A 19,603-nucleotide genomic window follows, 5' to 3' on the forward strand; every position below is an offset into this window, starting at 1 on the left:
GTTTGCATGCTGCAAGTTCAGGCAGTGATAAGCGCGCTCTGATGATTTGCATGTTAAACAAACAATATTTTTTATTTGTAGTACATTGTAAGAGATACTAAATACCATCGGCATTCGGTTACAACAGGACTGGTGATACAAGTCTTATTATTAGTAGGCTATTAGCGGCTGAATCTGCAATGTCCAGCAGCCATTGAGTCAGATCGGGAAAATGTTTGTACGTTTAGTTTTGTGAAAAAAAAGTGTTTCAAATTTCGATTAGTCGATTTTCAGACGTTTTAGTCGAGTCTTGGTCGACCAAAGAAAATCTTAGTCGGGGACAGCCCTATAATTTTTTTATTTCAGGATTTATTTCATATCCATATTTATTTATTTACCTATTTATTTATTTTATTAATTTTGATTAAAACGGCATTCCATAGGAGAGAAGCAGTTTTACAGGGAAAACATGTTACAAAATGAAGGCTTTAAATCTTACCTACTCTACCATGATTTTTGGAAAGAGAGAGAAAGCAAGAGGTGAGGAAGGAGAAGGAGTAGGACAAGAGGACAAGCCAGAGCTGAGGAGAAGGTCTCAGGAGATCAAGAATCCCCAGAACAATGCTTCACAATTTCATTTATACCCAAGAACAACCAGTCACACCCTGTCTTGACCCTTACTTACCAACATATGACTAGCAATGCAGTAAGTTACGCAATGAGGTGTGAGAGCAATCATGTAGAGACTCCGTGCAGCAACTCCGTGCACACTGACGCACTGTGACATTCATATAGTGCAGTCAGGACAGAGAGAGAGAGAAAGGAAGGAAGAAAGAAAAGGAGCGGGACAGTACAACAAAAGTGTGATCCTAGGCTCATTTGAAGCCTCCATTCAGGGGAAACACCCGATCTGGCTCTGCTGGATAGTAGCTGGACCGCACCACACCTGACCTCTGGGATTCCTAGAAGATGCTGAAGTGCCTGTTTGTGTTCATGTTGTTCGTGGTGGGTCTGTGCCTGCTAGAGTACTCTGTTTTCCAGCTGCACAACCCCAGCATGGTCATCGTGGCCAATCGCTTCCTCAACCAATCAGAACTGTCCAGAAACTCCAACCAGGTGCTTAAGTGGCTGTACAGCAACATCTCCAAGTCCAACCAGGGAGAGGGGGCACCGGGGTTGGAAACAGACCCCCCTGTGGGAGACACAGGTAGGAAGCAGACGTCTCCACTAGGACTACCTGTCATATAACCCAACCACTGTGGGAATAGTGGTGAGGTGGACATTTGTTTGTTGGTTTAAATGACAAAGTTACTGTTTGTGTGTTTTTAGCTACAGTTACTCCTTATACCCCCATGACACAATCTCCAATTCATCTGAAATTAATTTGCAATCTACATCAATTAATATGTAAAACAGCCCAATAGGTGGTGAGAGATAGGGCTATATAGAGCAAGGGAATTAAATGTTTTTTTTTGCCAGAAGCCAGTTCATTTTTTTTAATTATATGCCAAACATGTCACAATCCCCAGTGACTGAACCCAAACGCAGACCTGGACAAGGTAGGTGATGAAAAAGGTGGTATTTATTGGTGATACAAAAATGACTGAAGGGGTATTGCCAGACGTGTAGACAGGTGAGTACGGGTGATGGGAGGCTGATGGTGGTGACGAACGTGCAGGTCGGTGGTTACTGGTGGCCAGACGGGAGTGAAGGTAATTCCAGGGTGAAGGTACTGAAAAAATAGAGGAACAGGAATCCGATCAGAAAAACAAGCAAAAGATTAGAAAACGAACAGACTGACAAGTAGAAGTATAAAGCCTGACACGCAAGCGTAGTGATGATGATCAGGACCAGGTGTGTTTATGGCTGAAGAGGAACAGGTGAGAGCGGATTCGTTGCCCGGCATGTGCTCTTTCCCGGATCCTTGTCCATGGCTCTTAAGTACTGTTGTTTACTTACAGGAATAACTGTAAACTCTCTCCTCTCCCCTCTCCAGAGTCAAGTTACCCATCCGTGTTGCTGCCGTGTGAAGAGCCCTCTCCTTTGCTGGGTAGGTCAACAACTCCTTGTTCTGTCTGTACCTGGTGAGTGACAAGACACACAACGCCAGCAGGCTGATAGTGTGTTTGATAGTTGATGAAACAGCTTGAAAGTCAGCATTAAGTCAACAATGGAAGCTTCATCCTTTGTTAGCTGAGAGAGAGTGACACAAGATCAGGAGAACGAACCGATCTAGAGAGTCTATAACAGGGACATTACAGGACTGTATTCACAGGTGTGCACTGTCAAAACTATTATATATTTTTTATTTGATATTGATAAATTGTTGTATTCTTAGATTGTTTAGTTCTTAGAAATAGTTAAACTTTTGTACTTTTACTTAATTTAAGATCTGTATATGTTTAGTGTTTTGCACGTCCCTGCCACAGTAAATTCCGTGTTTGTATAACATACATGGCGAATAAACCGAATTCTGATTCTGATTAATCAAATAAAAATGTCAGGTGACATTTTCCATATTTGTTTTTGTGTTGGGTGAACTCCTGGGTATTTTTTACTTGAAGACATTTTTACAGCCTACTTAAAATGGTCAGGAAATTAAGTTGAACCATCTTGGAGATAAAGTGAAATTAAGACACATTTGTTTCAACTTCTCCTCTTGGTCTTCAGGTGCTCTATATTCTATTCTATTGAACTCTATTGAACTGTATTATAGTCTACTGTCCTGTACTGACCTCTACTCTGCTGATTGCAGTGGGTCCATCCAGGGTGGACTTCTCCAGGAACGTGACGCTGGCATGGGTGGAGCAGCAGAACCCGAGGGTGTGGGAGGGGGGCTGGTGGCGTCCGCGAGACTGCCTGTCGGAGCAGCGCGTGGCGGTCATCGTGCCGTTCAGGAACCGGGAGGAACACCTGAAGTTCTTCCTGCTCTACCTGCACCCCCTCCTGCTGCGCCAGAGACAACACTACGGAGTGTACGTCATCAACCAGGTACACACACGTGCATGAACCCTCCCCACACACACACACCAGCGTGTGACAGGTCTCCTCTGCTTGCCAGGCTGGAGAGGGGAAGTTCAACAAGGCTAAGCTGATGAACATCGGCTACACGGAGGCCTTAAAAGACTTGTACAACTGCTTCATCTTCAACGACGTGGACCTGGTGCCCATGGACGACCGCAACATGTACACCTGCAGCAACCAGCCCAGGCATCTCTCTGTGTTGGTAGACAAGTTTGGTTTCAGGTGCTGGATTCTACCGTATTCTATTCTACTATGCACTGTTCTACTGCCCTCTACTGTACTCTATACTACTGTACCCCAGTGTTCTCTATTATACTGTACAACAGTCAACGGTATTACTGTAAACTATATTCTATTGCCCTCTAATGTACCCTATTCTACTGTGCTCTGTTTGTGGTTATGGTCTGTGTGTGATGTGTGTTTGTGGTTCTATGTGTGTGTGTGTGTGGTTCTGGTGTGTGGTTCTGGTGTGTGTGTGGTTCTCAGACTGCCGTACCCAGGGCTCTTCGGAGGAGTCACGGCTCTGAACAGCGAACAGTTTGAGAAGATCAACGGTTGCTCTAACAACTACTGGGGCTGGGGGGGGGGGGGAGGACGATGATGTGGCAAACCGGTAAGGAGGGGGAGTGGAGGGGACAAGAGGGAAGGAGAGTAAAGACAAAGAGGTTTTTTTTTCTGACTTGGCAGGATTTTGTTGCGAGGCATGATGATCAGCAGGCCAGACGGGCTGATTGGGAAATATCGCATGATCAAGCACGGCCCCGACAAGCACAACGAACCCAACCCACAGAGGTATCCATGTCTGCTCTACTCTACTGTCCTCTGCTCTATTTCACTCTACTGTACTCTGCTCTACTCATCTGCTCTATTTCACTTTTCTCTGCTCTACTCTGTTTTACTCTTATTCTGCCCTACTCTACTGTGCTTCTCACTGTGCTGCTGTTTTGCAGGCACAACATGCTCTCTCAGACAAAACAGACCATGGACACAGACGGCCTGAACAGTCTCTCATACACTGTCCTGCAGGTGGAGAGACACAGACTGTACACCAACATCACCGTGGATGCAGGGTCGCCCACATAGAGGAGGACTGGGGTGGGGGGTGACAGTTGAGGGAGGACATGGAGGAAAGATGGACAGATAAGAGTTTTTAGTTAATTATTTTACAACTTTTATATTTCTGGCTGTGGAGGGTTTACTTTGGTGCACATTAAGTGTGTACGTGGGTGTATGTGTACCTGTGTTTTGTGGGAGTGTGGTGGTAGGTGGGGTGATTTATAAACATGAATTATTAATAGGAAAAATTAAATAATATACCACAAAACTTTTGAAAGAAATTAAAAACAGCGCTCGTTTGCATATTTAATTGTGGAAATCCTTTTCTTGATTGTAGAATCAATCTAGAATTCTAAAATCTTTTACTAACCTTCCTTAAGCTTAATTTATACTTATGTCGCCGACACTTTTGAAATGGTTGCCGAAAAAAAAGAAAAAGCTCAGGCTGCTGCATTTATACTTAGGCGAACAGTCGCCTGTGCACAGCACTCCGTGATGTTGATGGCAGTTTGCAATGCCCAGTACCGATTCACCATGCTGGACGTTGGCGCCTACGGGAGGCAGAGCGACGGGGGGATTTTTTATCCAAAGCGACTTCCAAGAGAGTTTTACAAAAGTGCATAGGTCACTGATCATAACAACGAGAGCCAAACATGAAACATACATTGTGAAACCAAATAAGTCCCAAAGGGAGGAGCAATAAGAGCATGTAGTTAGACATTTACAATTAAACAGCAAGAACCTCAAAAGTGCAAGAGTGTACCTGTGGAAAAAGCAAGCAACAATAATGTATTTCACAGCGAGTACAATAATTTAAGACAGTTACAACAAACCAACAAGAGCAACAAGTCTCTCAATAAGAGTCATTGTGATCCTGGGGGAAACTAACATCAGGTCCAGCCAATCATTCCTAAGTGCCGTTGTACTCCCGGAACAAGTGCGTCTTGAGCCTTTTCTTGAAGGTGGGGAGACAGTCAGTGTCCCTGATGGAGGTGGGGAGTTGATTCCACCATTGGGGGGCCAGACAGGAGAAGAGCTTGTGTTGGGACCGGGCGCTCTTGAGCGGTGGGACCACTAGACGGTTGTCAGAAGACGACCGTAGGTGGCGGGTGGGGGTGTAAGGCTGGAAGAGAGACTTGATGTAGTCGGGTGCAGTCCCGTTCACCGCTCGGAAGGTCAGTACCAGAGTCTTGAATCTGATACGGGCCATGATAGGTAGCCAGTGGCGGGAGATGAGGAGTGGGGTAACATGGGAGCATCTGGGTAGATTGAAGACCAGACGGGCTGCCGCATTCTGAATCCTCTGGAGAGGGCGGATTGCGCATGCTGGGAGACCGGCGAGCAGCGAGTTGCAGTAGTCCAACTTTGAGAGGACAAGTACTTGGACTAGCAGCTGGGTGGAATGCTCAGACAGGTATCTCCTGATCTTCCGGATGTTGTAGAGCAGGGGTGGGGAACGTCCGGCCCGGCCCAAAATCATTTGGTCCGGCCCGCCATGGCACTGCAGGAACCATATTATTAGGTGCATTATTCGTTGGCAGCAGCACTATTTTAATATGTGGAAGAGGACCGTGGAGGCACGCAGTGTTGCGTACCAATGTACCAAAAAATGTTGCTTGTGCGCTCTGCGCGCTCGCATTAAGTGTGGAATTCCTTTCAAAATGATGACCTCGAGGCCGCTCTGGCAGACTGGAGGGCAGTGGTGACTGACAGGAGGGCGGTTTCTGTGGAGTGGCCAGTCTTGAAGCCCGATTGGTTGGGGTCAAGCAGGTTGTTCTGAGAAAGAAAGTTCACACAATCAATAATAACATTATTATTATTCTCAGCAAGATGACTTGATGGAGACCCATGCAAAATCACTCAAAACACTGGTTAGATTCCAGGCTCTGGCAAGAGTATTTAGCTCTAAACTGGTCAAGCATTTGGCCAAGGACCACCGCGACCTTTGCCTGTAAACAGTGATTCTGACTGTCAGACCTTTAAATAGCCTGAAACGGGCAAAACTAGCCTGGCTAACGGAGGTTGCTTTCTCAGCCAGGCACATGACAAATGAAACAGGCTCGCTTTGAGAAATCAGACTATGTTTAGATATCAGACTGGCTATCTTTAGCAGGCTCGTATCTACAATAAGCAGTCCTCCCTGACATTTTTAGTGTAGAATGGAGTGAAATACAACATTGTGAACACACTGCCAGTGAGCGACCCGAATCTGACTCAGAGGCTAACGTCAAAACAATTTAGCCTAGTACTAGTAGTACTAGGGGACGCAGTCTCACTCAGATTGCAAGTTTTACACAAATCACACCAAAAATCGTACCGTCTGGCTAAATGCAGAATACCCATATCTCTTGAAAGCTGCCCACCTCAACCTTTTTGCTGTAAAATTGACTGACATAATTATTTACTTTGTGACATGACGCGAACGAGACGTGGCTGCCGCCTACAGTAAGACTATGCGGCGTACCGGGCGAGCAGTTCTCAATCAAATAAGACTATCACAACCCAAAAATACCGCTAACTCCTTGCGTCTCCTTACGTTTTGTGGGTGATGTAAGCACGTTGTGTCACACTAAAAATAATGTTCACGTGACGTGAGCTTTAAAAATAATTGAAAGAAGCTTCGATGCAGAGGAATTTGCCTCGATAATTTTTTGTAATCGAGTTACTCGAGGAATCGTTGCAGCCCTAGTAGTCTCCTATAATGGCCTCTGATATACCAATAAGGGATCATCAAAGTGTCACACACACCACTCTAACCAGATAGAGGACAATAGTCTCCTATAATGGCCTCTGATATGCCAATGGAAAAAAACAACACCTAAAACATGTAACGCCACCACCAACGATTGGTTCCCCAGATTAAGTTACTACTGTGTTAGCATCTTGCCATATTCGTTTGTCCAGCCAAATCAAATAATAGAGCCTGGTGCGATTGCATATGGTTCTTGCTCCAATTGGTTCCTTCAGTGGTCATCAAACACTCAATCACAATGACCTTGTTTCGCATCCCAGTAAAAGTCTGGTTTATCTTTTCGTCATATTCAGGTGTGTCACAAACAACACTCAGGCCGTCTGTGAGCAGGGGCTCCACAACAGGTGGATGAGTCTTCAACGAGGGGCAAAAGAGAATACAATTACAACTCAAATTGATGCTTAAAATACTGTAACTTCTCCAAATATACTGTAAGCTCTAACAATAAGGTATCATCTACAGACCCGTCGCCCTGACCTCTGTGGTAATGAAGTCTTTCGAGCGCCTGGTGCTGGCACACCTTAAATCCATCACAGACCCTCTACTGGACCCCCTGCAGTTTGCCTACAGAGCCAACAGGTCTGTGGACGATGCAGTTAACATGGCCCTCCACTTCACCCTACAGCACCTGGACTCCCCAGCATCCTATGCCAGGATCCTGTTTGTGGACTTCAGCTCTGCCTTCAATACCATCATCCCCGCCCTGCTTCAGGACAAGCTCTCCCAGCTGAACGTGCCTGATTCCACCTGCAGGTGGATCACAGACTTCCTGTCTGACAGGAAGCAGTGCATTAAGCTCGGAACACAAGTCTCTGACTCCTGGTCCATCAGCACTGGATCTCCTCAGGGCTGCGTCCTTTCTCCTCTGCTCTTCTCCCTGTACACCAACAACTGCACCTCTAGTCATCCATCCGTCAAACTCCTGAAGTTTGCGGACGACACCACCCTCATTGGGCTCATCTCTGGTGGAGATGAGTCTGATTATAGGTGGGAAGCGGCCAACCTGGTGACCTGGTGCAGCAGTAACAACCTAGAGCTCAATGCTCTTAAGACAGTGGAGATGGTTGTGGACTTCAGGAAGAATACAGCCCCACTCACCCCCATCACCCTGTTTGACTCCCCAGTCAACACTGTGGAGTCCTTCCGCTTCCTGGGCACTATCCTCTCCCAGGACCTCAAGTGGGAACTGAACATCAGCTCCCTCACCAAGAAAGCACAACAGATGTACTTCCTATGGCAGCTGAAGAAATTCAACCTGGTCACTCCCTGTTGCAGTCACTCCCCTCCGGCAGAAGGCTGCGGTCCATCAGGACCAATACCACACGCCACAAAAACAGTTTCTTCCCTTCCGCTGTTGGCCTCTTCAACAAGGCCACGGGTTCACACTGACTTCATGACTCAATGTCTTTAAAACACACTGCTTTTTGCACTGCAATACACAATCTTGTACCATTTGTATTTTTTGTAATATTTTATATTGTAAATTACTGCAACTTATTGGGTGTGCTTTGCCTTCGGCAAGGGCACAACCTTTGTTCTCTCACATATATATTATTATTTTTATTTCTTTTTGCCCCCCTAAAACTCAGTCAATATTTGGCCTACATAGACAACGTAGGTGTCAAAAGTTTCGTCTTGGTAGCGATTGAGTTGCTTCTATTGGAATTTACGTTCCGTTGCATGGTTTAGGCTTAAGTTAAGTTTTTGTGGCGAAAAGTGAAGCTAACGGTGGCTAATTTGCTAGCCACAGTCACTGACGTTACTAACGTCACTGCGTCACTAACGTCACGAAAACACGCGTGACTACCTTTGCCAAAACATTCGTTTAGCATCTGTTAACTTGGGGGATAGCTAGGCTAACTATAGCTTTACTGCAAGGCAGCTGCAGAAACGCCACAAGAAAAGAGGCCAGGGTGATAACTATTTACTCATTTTACTTTGTGATATGACACACAATTGTGATGTGTAATGTACAATATAAGCTGATATTATTAAGGAAGTACATCTACTTTCGGAAACAGTAGTCTACTATTTCACTGAAGTATTAGCATCATGACATTAGCCTGTGTTGCCCGGGAAACACATACTACAGTGGTCTATGATGTAGCGTTATCTGTTTTCAATCGTTAAAATAAGCATTCCTCACATATACATTTTCGTTGTAGGATTTATTCTGACATTAGAAAACGATTTGTTGGTGAAATTACCATTACCTGTGGTTTCAAACCAGTGTAGCTCACTGCAACGCTGTAGCTTACGCGAGACACACTACTGTACAAAAACATCTACACTACAGTACACAGCTGTTTAGGAAGTCAAACGGCGACAGAACATGTTCGGCACTCCCCTTACTTAAATCAAAAGTCTATCTAACTACTAACCTGAACTTCATTGCCACAGCCTAAACGTTGTCAATCTGTTCATGAAAATAATTAATTTCAGTTTAACCCTTGTGCTGCCTTCGGGTCACATGACCCAAAGGTTCATAACGAACCACCGTTGTGTTTACCCAATTTTACCCAATACAAAAACAAATAAAAATATTTTTATTTTAACCATTGCAATGTGGGGGGTCTGAAACAGCCCGACAGTTAAAAGAAAATGCTTCACTTTGTTTTTGTAGGAGGTAAATTTGTCGCAATACGACGGTGGGTCACAATGACTGATGGGTCAGAATGACCCGAAGATAACACAAGGGTTAAACCGTACAACGGAACGTTAAATCCAATTCAACCAACGCAATCGCTACCAAGACGAACACAGCAGTAGTCTAGTACTGTACCGTAGTAGTACAATTTACCAGGGCAGCTTCTCCACACAGGGCTATATCGCATTTTGCGTTGTTACTGACAATGATCGTTACCTGTGAGCTTTTTATGAATGAGCGATTTTCCACTAAATAAATGTCAAGCTTATTTACGTTTTGGGGGGCATATTTTCAGTTAGCAGATGGTACTGTTTGAATCGCGATTCCATCTTCTACTACCGGGTAACGTCGTAGAATAATCTTCAAAGGGGGTTCTTTATTAATGAATGAATGCAATGAGTAAGCTAAATGCCTGAAAATATCATGAGAAGGGAAAAACTTAAAATGACGTTTAAGTCATAGAGATTAGGTCAATTTTTACACCGGTCTGCCAAATTTATTCGTTTTGATTCAACGATGAGGCTGCCTCTTGCAGGGGAAATGAGAAGACATCTATTTCATTCTACACTTCACTCGTATTTTCAGTTGTAAATGAGCAGCAAAAAAAATGCTTTAAAATCTATGTAATCTTTATAAATAATAAGTATGCATTTTTATATAAAATATACAGAAATATCAGTTGTAAAAATGTCAAATGTAAAAACGGACCCCTGTGCAACCGACGCAAGCAAGCACACCCTACAATTTCCCCAGAAATTGTACCCTCTCTAGTATTTTATTGTATATTTAATTGTAATTCTAATTCCACTTAGTACTGCTAGTTATGTACCCTTAGTATAGTTAGTCCTCATATTTTAATTTTTGATTCCTATATGTTTAATGTTTGCACCTTCCTGCCAAAGCAAATTCCTTGTCTGTGCAAACATTCATGGCGAATAAAATCCATTCTGATTCATCGAAGTGTCCACTGGGGACATCAATCAAACACACACACACACACACACCACTCTAACCAGATTGAGGACAGTAGTCTCCTAAAATGGCCTCTGATATACCAATAAGGGATCATCATCTTAGTGTCAAACGGGGACATCAATCAAACACACACACACCACTCTTACCAGATTGAGGACAGTAGTCTCCTCTAACTATTAGCAGGCTAGCTAAGTAACTAGGTAGCTAGCATTCATGAACGTATTACTATCCAGTTGGTTAGCTAGCGTATTATCGTCTATGCTAGCAATAATTTAGCTATGTAATCATGCACAAATCTAACGTTATTACAGTACTAGCAATGCTACATCAAAACGTGGATAGGCCTACTAGTCTACAATACTAGTGAATGCTAGCACTTACAAGCCAACTTGCAAATTAGCCTGACGTTACATGCCATAAAAATACTTAAAGGCCATATGGCAGGTTAAACACTACTGTTAATTAATGGGTACATGAAGCACTCAAGATATGTATATCATTTAAAATGTCTCCAAATGGTGTTAAAGACCAGTTTGTGGTGTTAGCATTAGCATATTAGCGCAAATCGGCGATTACTTCACGTTGGGGAGTCGTGGAGGAGAGAAGCCTCAGCCTAGTACTAGAACTATGGCGACTGACTGGGATGAAGAAGAGGTGGCAAAAACCATTAATGTGTATGATGGCCCGCAGCCGTATAATTTCGAACCAAGTAGACATGAGAGGGCAAATGAGGAATTGCCGAGACCTGATGGCCGTCAAAGCCAATTAAATGAATGGTCCGAGGAGAATGAGTGGAGAGTTGGTGAAGTGTCCTGGTGAGTTGCTATCATTTAGCAACGCAGCAACTATCTCTGGAGCTTGTCTACGAACAGCAGTACACATACATTTATTTTTTTTACTGTCAGTGAATAGCACAGAGTGAAAGTCAACGTTTTCTTTATATCTAGTGACAGTGATCATTCAGGGCCTGACATTAAATGTTTGAGGCACTTGTCCTTTGGACAAGTAGCCCTACATTTACGTTTCACTTTTCCATGCACAAAAGTCACGTCCGGGTAAAGTTTGTGCGTTTGACCAACGAAGATGAGCTGTAATATTATACAAATGATAACAATTGAGGTGTTATTTAAAAAAAATTGTTACATTAAACATTTAAACAATTTCTGCAGAATGAAACACTTTCTGTTCTTCGTTCCAATCTCTACAGACCGTGCAGCTAATTTAATGCTCAACACTTGAACGGGGGCTTATTACTTGAAAGAGGAATTACTGCGTCTTCTCAGTTACACTATCAAGGCTTGGAAATACTGTGACTTGCAAAAGTAGGCAAATGGCTAGTAGAACATAACATTTCATAATAATTTCAGTCTATCAAACAGCTGCAAGACCCAGTGAAATGTTATATACAACTAGCAAACTAACGTTAGCTAGCATCGCTAACGACATTGGCTAACTCAACTTCGGTAGGCTATCCTCAGTATTTGCAAGCTGGCCAGTGCAAGTACAGTAACATAGCATTTTATTTTGTTTGATCTTGATCTTTGTTTGGTCTCTAAGCGGGCTTTGGTCGGTCGTCTCCCCAACGTGACGTTATGCAATGCATTGTGGGGAAAAGAAGAATCATTGCAAAAAGTAGCTACTTTTTTGTATTATATTCCGTTTTGTGACACCCAACAACATCAAATACAATGGATAACAGTTGAAATGTTTATTACCAACAAGCAAATAGCGCAAATTCGTTGGAAAAATAAACCTTGGCCTTTAAGCAGCTTGCACACTGCCCCAACAAATTCCAACATTTTAAAGTTGGCAGTCGTTGGTACCTGGCAGGTGACTGTCTTTAGAATGTCCAGTAAACCAACTGCCATCTCAACACTGCTCAGACAGTAACATACTTTTTACAGCTAGTTTATTACTTTTCAGTGTTGTAGTATCATTTTAAGATGAATGAGGTTGATACCTTGCTAAATGTAGCCAGAGTCATGTTGGTCTACCTGGCCTACAAAGCTTCAAGGAGGATTCAGGAGAGACAACAACCAAGACGGATGAGGAAGAGACTATGGTGTAAACCCTGGATACTGCGTCATGCGGAGCAGGGAGCCTATCCAAATTTATGTAGGGAGCTAATGTTATTAGATATCTAGACTCCAGACTCTCCCAGTCAGGTCAGCTCCTCTCTAATAACACTTTCCCATAATCACTGTTATTGGCCATAGGCTAATGCAGGGGTTTTCAGAGACTAGATTTATGAAAACCGTGCCCTGACTAATTAACAATGTTGATGATTCTCCACAGTCTGACAGAGTGACAGTATTGCTGAAGAGAAGGGATGAGCATCCTCTTTCCTCCATCAGCTTGTTATACTCTGATGTCACAACTGACTCAGACACTGATGGTAAATCTCAGGTGAGAGAGCTGTACCTGACCCTGACATTGGGTTATATATTGTTTTCTGTAACGGCGAGTAACCATGGTTGGTGAAGACTAACAACGTATCTTTCACAGAGTGATGATCCTGAGTACCATCCTTGGACCAAAAGAAGTGGCAAGGATGTCAAGGATTCAAACAAGGGGGATGACCTGTCTATACATTCATTTGATGTGGCATATTTTCTGGTCAGCTTGTGCATAGTGATAAGTGACTTGATCGACTTCAACTTAAATGGTTGAAAAGCACACATGGTCAAATGCCTCTGAGCGACTGTCTCTAATGTAGGGAGAGGAACATGATGGGATGATTTGGACCCAGAGTACCCGACAGAATGTCCTGGATTCAAACAAAGGGGATGACCTATCTATACATTCATTTGATATAACGTCGGTCACTATCGGGAATATAAGCCCCTTCAGGGAGAAGCAAGACCCCTCCGCTTCGCGTCGGGGTGCTGTTCGCCCTGTCGGGGCTTATTTTCCCGATAATGACCGGCGCTCTATACATTATCCCTTACTTATCCCGCTTATTACACAGCTAGGCCTACTCAGTAAAAAGAGACTCAAGGCTCAGTCCACAAAAAGCCTGTAAATCAAACCTCAACAGCATTGCAGTTACAAAAGTTACAAGTTCTCTCTCTCTCAATTGGTTCACAGCCAATCATTGTGAGTCGATCAAGGAGAGGCAGATATCTGGAGATCAGCAACAAACATGCCGAAACCAAACTATCCCAGTCAGGTCAGCTCCTCTCTAATAACACATTCCCATAATTACCGTTATTGGCCATAGCCTAATGCAGTGGTTTTCAGAGATTTGATTTATGAAAACTAACAATCTATCTTACACATAGTTTGATGATCCTGATCACCGTCGTTGGGACAGTGGAACAAGATCCAAACGGATACTGGTTAGAGAAATGGATGATGCCGAAATGGTAAGAGCCTTATATCAACTTAAATTTAAATGTTTAAACAGCAAACATGGTCAAATACCTCTCTGAGTGACTGTGTCTATAATGTAGGGAGTTGACCATGATGGGACCACGATCCAAGACAAGGAAAGGGATTGGAAAAATGGGGATGATCTTTCTCTCTGTTCACTTGATGAGGCAGATTTTCTGGTCAGTAGTTTATGCATAGTGATAGGTGAAAGGGATGACACCGAATTGGGAAGATCCTTAGTTTACCTAAAACTTAAATGGTTAATCATCAAACATGGTCAAATAGCTCTGAATGACTGTGTCTCTGTTGTAGGGAGTTGAACTTGATGGGACCACTATCCGACCAAACGAAAACGATTGGAAAAATGGGGACCATCTTTCTCTCCATTCATTTGATGATGAAGATTTTCTGGCAAGTCTGTGCATAGTGATAAGTGAAATGGATGAAACATATGATAAGAGTTGGTATGAACTTAAACTTAAAATGGTTAAACAGCAAACATGGTCAAATACCTCTGAGTGACTGTGTCTCTAATATAGGGAGTTGAACGTGGTGGGAACACCGTCCGACAGACTGAAGATCATGATGACCTCTCTCTATGTTCAGTCAGCGAGACAGATTTTCTGGTCAGTTTGTGCAACAAAAGCATCAAGGTACATTTTGAAGATAGACTGTGTGAACAATATGTTCCTATCTGACCCACAGTCTGATGAGGACCGTGAGCACCAGGAGGATCCCTGTCCGGACCAACGCCTGGTATGTATGTGTGTGACAAAAGGTTAATGAATTGGCCTGTTTTTCTTTTCAGATTTTCACATTTTCCCCTCTGCCCTGTTCCTGCACATTGTCCATTACTCTTGGTCTCCCTAGAATCGTTTTATGGATTGTGAAGTCCAGGTCATTCCTCCTGGCTCTGTGAGACCAGACGAAGAGAACAGACCCCTCTGGGAGAGACTCGACAGGCAGACTCAACTTGACATTGAAGTCACCCAGGATGTCATGTACACCTCCGCTTCGCGTCGGGGTGCTGTTCGCCCTGTCGGGGCTTATTTTCCCGATAATGACCGGCGTTCTATACATTATCCCTTACTTATCCCGCTTATTACACAGCTAGGCCTACTCAGTAAAAAGAGACTCAAGGCTCAGTCCACAAAAAGCCTGTAAATCAAACCTCAACAGCATTGCAGTTACAAAAGTTACAAGTTCTCTCTCTCTCAATTGGTTCACAGCCAATCATTGTGAGTCGATCAAGGAGAGGCAGATATCTGGAGATCAGCAACAAACATGCCGAAACCAAACTCTCCCAGTCAGGTCAGCTCCTCTCTAATAACACATTCCCATAATTACCGTTATTGGCCATAGCCTAATGCAGTGGTTTTCAGAGATTTGATTTATGAAAACTAACAATCTATCTTACACATAGTTTGATGATCCTGATTACCGTCGTTGGGACAGTGGAACAAGATCCAAACGGATACTGGTTAGAGAAATGGATGATGCCGAAATGGTAAGAGCCTTATATCAACTTAAATTTAAATGTTTAAACAGCAAACATGGTCAAATACCTCTCTGAGTGACTGTGTCTATAATGTAGGGAGTTGACCATGATGGGACCACGATCCAAGACAAGGAAAGGGATTGGAAAAATGGGGATGATCTTTCTCTCTGTTCACTTGATGAGGCAGATTTTCTGGTCAGTAGTTTATGCATAGTGATAGGTGAAAGGGATGACACCGAATTGGGAAGATCCTTAGTTTACCTAAAACTTAAATGGTTAATCATCAAACATGGTCAAATAGCTCTGAATGACTGTGTCTCTGTTGTAGGGAGTTGAACTTGATGGGACCACTATCCGACCAAACGAAAACGATTGGAAAAATGGGGACCATCTTTCTCTCCATTCATTTGATGATGAAGATTTTCTGGCAAGTCTGTGCATAGTGATAAGTGAAATGGATGAAACATATGATAAGAGTTGGTATGAACTTAAACTTAAAATGGTTAAACAGCAAACATGGTCAAATACCTCTGAGTGACTGTGTCTCTAATATAGGGAGTTGAACGTGGTGGGAACACCGTCCGACAGACTGAAGATCATGATGACCTCTCTCTATGTTCAGTCAGCGAGACAGATTTTCTGGTCAGTTTGTGCAACAAAAGCATCAAGGTACATTTTGAAGATAGACTGTGTGAACAATATGTTCCTATCTGACCCACAGTCTGATGAGGACCGTGAGCACCAGGAGGATCCCTGTCCGGACCAACGCCTGGTATGTATGTGTGTGACAAAAGGTTAATGAATTGGCCTGTTTTTCTTTTCAGATTTTCACATTTTCCCCTCTGCCCTGTTCCTGCACATTGTCCATTACTCTTGGTCTCCCTAGAATCGTTTTATGGATTGTGAAGTCCAGGTCATTCCTCCTGGCTCTGTGAGACCAGACGAAGAGAACAGACCCCTCTGGGAGAGACTCGACAGGCAGACTCAACTTGACATTGAAGTCACCCAGGATGTCATGTACACCTCCGCTTCGCGTCGGGGTGCTGTTCGCCCTGTCGGGGCTTATTTTCCCGATAATGACCGGCGTTCTATACATTATCCCTTACTTATCCCGCTTATTACACAGCTAGGCCTACTCAGTAAAAAGAGACTCAAGGCTCAGTCCACAAAAAGCCTGTAAATCAAACCTCAACAGCATTGCAGTTACAAAAGTTACAAGTTCTCTCTCTCTCAATTGGTTCACAGCCAATCATTGTGAGTCGATCAAGGAGAGGCAGATATCTGGAGATCAGCAACAAACATGCCGAAACCAAACTCTCCCAGTCAGGTCAGCTCCTCTCTAATAACACATTCCCATAATTACCGTTATTGGCCATAGCCTAATGCAGTGGTTTTCAGAGATTTGATTTATGAAAACTAACAATCTATCTTACACATAGTTTGATGATCCTGATCACCGTCGTTGGGACAGTGGAACAAGATCCAAACGGATACTGGTTAGAGAAATGGATGATGCCGAAATGGTAAGAGCCTTATATCAACTTAAATTTAAATGTTTAAACAGCAAACATGGTCAAATACCTCTCTGAGTGACTGTGTCTATAATGTAGGGAGTTGACCATGATGGGACCACGATCCAAGACAAGGAAAGGGATTGGAAAAATGGGGATGATCTTTCTCTCTGTTCACTTGATGAGGCAGATTTTCTGGTCAGTAGTTTATGCATAGTGATAGGTGAAAGGGATGACACCGAATTGGGAAGATCCTTAGTTTACCTAAAACTTAAATGGTTAATCATCAAACATGGTCAAATAGCTCTGAATGACTGTGTCTCTGTTGTAGGGAGTTGAACTTGATGGGACCACTATCCGACCAAACGAAAACGATTGGAAAAATGGGGACCATCTTTCTCTCCATTCATTTGATGATGAAGATTTTCTGGCAAGTCTGTGCATAGTGATAAGTGAAATGGATGAAACATATGATAAGAGTTGGTATGAACTTAAACTTAAAATGGTTAAACATCAAACATGGTCAAATACCTCTGAGTGACTGTGTCTCTAATATAGGGAGTTGAACGTGGTGGGAACACCGTCCGACAGACTGAAGATCATGATGACCTCTCTCTATGTTCAGTCAGCGAGACAGATTTTCTGGTCAGTTTGTGCATCAAAAGCATCAAGGTACATTTCGAAGATAGACTGTGTGAACAATATGTTCCCATCTGACCCACAGTCTGATGAGGACCGTGAGCACCAGGAGGATCCCTGTCCGGACCAACGCCTGGTATGTATGTGTGTGACAAAAGGTTAATGAATTGGCCTGTTTTTCTTTTCAGATTTTCACATTTTCCCCTCTGCCCTGTTCCTGCACATTGTCCATTACTCTTGGTCTCCCTAGAATCGTTTTATGGATTGTGAAGTCCAGGTCATTCCTCCTGGCTCTGTGAGACCAGACGAAGAGAACAGACCCCTCTGGGAGAGACTCGACAGGCAGACTCAACTTGACATTGAAGTCACCCAGGATGTCATGTACACCTCCGCTTCGCGTCGGGGTGCTGTTCGCCCTGTCGGGGCTTATTTTCCCGATAATGACCGGCGTTCTATACATTATCCCTTACTTATCCCGCTTATTACACAGCTAGGCCTACTCAGTAAAAAGAGACTCAAGGCTCAGTCCACAAAAAGCCTGTAAATCAAACCTCAACAGCATTGCAGTTACAAAAGTTACAAGTTCTCTCTCTCTCAATTGGTTCACAGCCAATCATTGTGAGTCGATCAAGGAGAGGCAGATATCTGGAGATCAGCAACAAACATGCCGAAACCAAACTCTCCCAGTCAGGTCAGCTCCTCTCTAATAACACATTCCCATAATTACCGTTATTGGCCATAGCCTAATGCAGTGGTTTTCAGAGATTTGATTTATGAAAACTAACAATCTATCTTACACATAGTTTGATGATCCTGATTACCGTCGTTGGGACAGTGGAACAAGATCCAAACGGATACTGGTTAGAGAAATGGATGATGCCGAAATGGTAAGAGCCTTATATCAACTTAAATTTAAATGTTTAAACAGCAAACATGGTCAAATACCTCTCTGAGTGACTGTGTCTATAATGTAGGGAGTTGACCATGATGGGACCACGATCCAAGACAAGGAAAGGGATTGGAAAAATGGGGATGATCTTTCTCTCTGTTCACTTGATGAGGCAGATTTTCTGGTCAGTAGTTTATGCATAGTGATAGGTGAAAGGGATGACACCGAATTGGGAAGATCCTTAGTTTACCTAAAACTTAAATGGTTAATCATCAAACATGGTCAAATAGCTCTGAATGACTGTGTCTCTGTAGTAGGGAGTTGAACTTGATGGGACCACTATCCGACCAAACGAAAACGATTGGAAAAATGGGGACCATCTTTCTCTCCATTCATTTGATGATGAAGATTTTCTGGCAAGTCTGTGCATAGTGATAAGTGAAATGGATGAAACATATGATAAGAGTTGGTATGAACTTAAACTTAAAATGGTTAAACAGCAAACATGGTCAAATACCTCTGAGTGACTGTGTCTCTAATATAGGGAGTTGAACGTGGTGGGAACACCGTCCGACAGACTGAAGATCGTGATGACCTCTCTCTATGTTCAGTCAGCGAGACAGATTTTCTGGTCAGTTTGTGCATCAAAAGCATCAAGGTACATTTTGAAGATAGACTGTGTGAACAATATGTTCCCATCTGACCCACAGTCTGATGAGGACCGTGAGCACCAGGAGGATCCCTGTCCGGACCAACGCCTGGTATGTATGTGTGCGACAAAAGGTTAATGAATTGGCCTGTTTTTCTTTTCAGACTTTCCCCTCTGCCCTGTTCCTGCACATTGTCCATTACTCTTGGTCTCCCTAGAATCGTTTTATGGATTGTGAAGTCCAGGTCATTCCTCCTGTCTCTGTGAGACCAGACGAAGAGAACAGACCCCTCTGGGAGAGACTCGACAGGCAGACTCAACTTGACATTGAAGTCACCCAGGATGTCATGTACACCGACCCGTACCTGGAAGAGGTGCCTGTTGCGAAGAGCCAGAGGCAAGGCGGGTGCAGCCCTGAGACGGTATGCGAACAAGTTCAGGGGGAGAAGGATCCAGAAAGACATGTTGGAACGGATCTTCACAGAGTTTGAAGGACTTTACGAAGTCATGGACTCGGACCACGCTGATCACAGTGATGTGGACCTGCATGAGATATGGCAGAGAGAGATGCTAAAGCTGCACATGGCGTGCAGGGCCTGCAGGGCCCTCACT

General features: G+C 43.6%; 1 protein-coding gene across 1 annotated transcript; it reads left to right on the forward strand.

Moving 5' to 3' along the window:
- Positions 1-881: 881 nt before the first annotated feature.
- Positions 882-4,315, forward strand: LOC136963353 (beta-1,4-galactosyltransferase 1-like). Its single transcript, XM_067257456.1, is given in 8 exon segments — positions 882-1,186; positions 1,976-2,029; positions 2,735-2,970; positions 3,041-3,225; positions 3,490-3,583; positions 3,585-3,616; positions 3,691-3,795; positions 3,954-4,315. Coding segments are annotated over 8 exon segments (1,077 nt in total). The 5' UTR covers positions 882-948; the 3' UTR covers positions 4,087-4,315.
- Positions 4,316-19,603: the final 15,288 nt, after the last annotated feature.

The sequence above is a fragment of the Osmerus mordax genome, chromosome 19 (assembly GCF_038355195.1).
Source record: "Osmerus mordax isolate fOsmMor3 chromosome 19, fOsmMor3.pri, whole genome shotgun sequence".
Classification (NCBI taxonomy): domain Eukaryota; kingdom Metazoa; phylum Chordata; class Actinopteri; order Osmeriformes; family Osmeridae; genus Osmerus; species Osmerus mordax.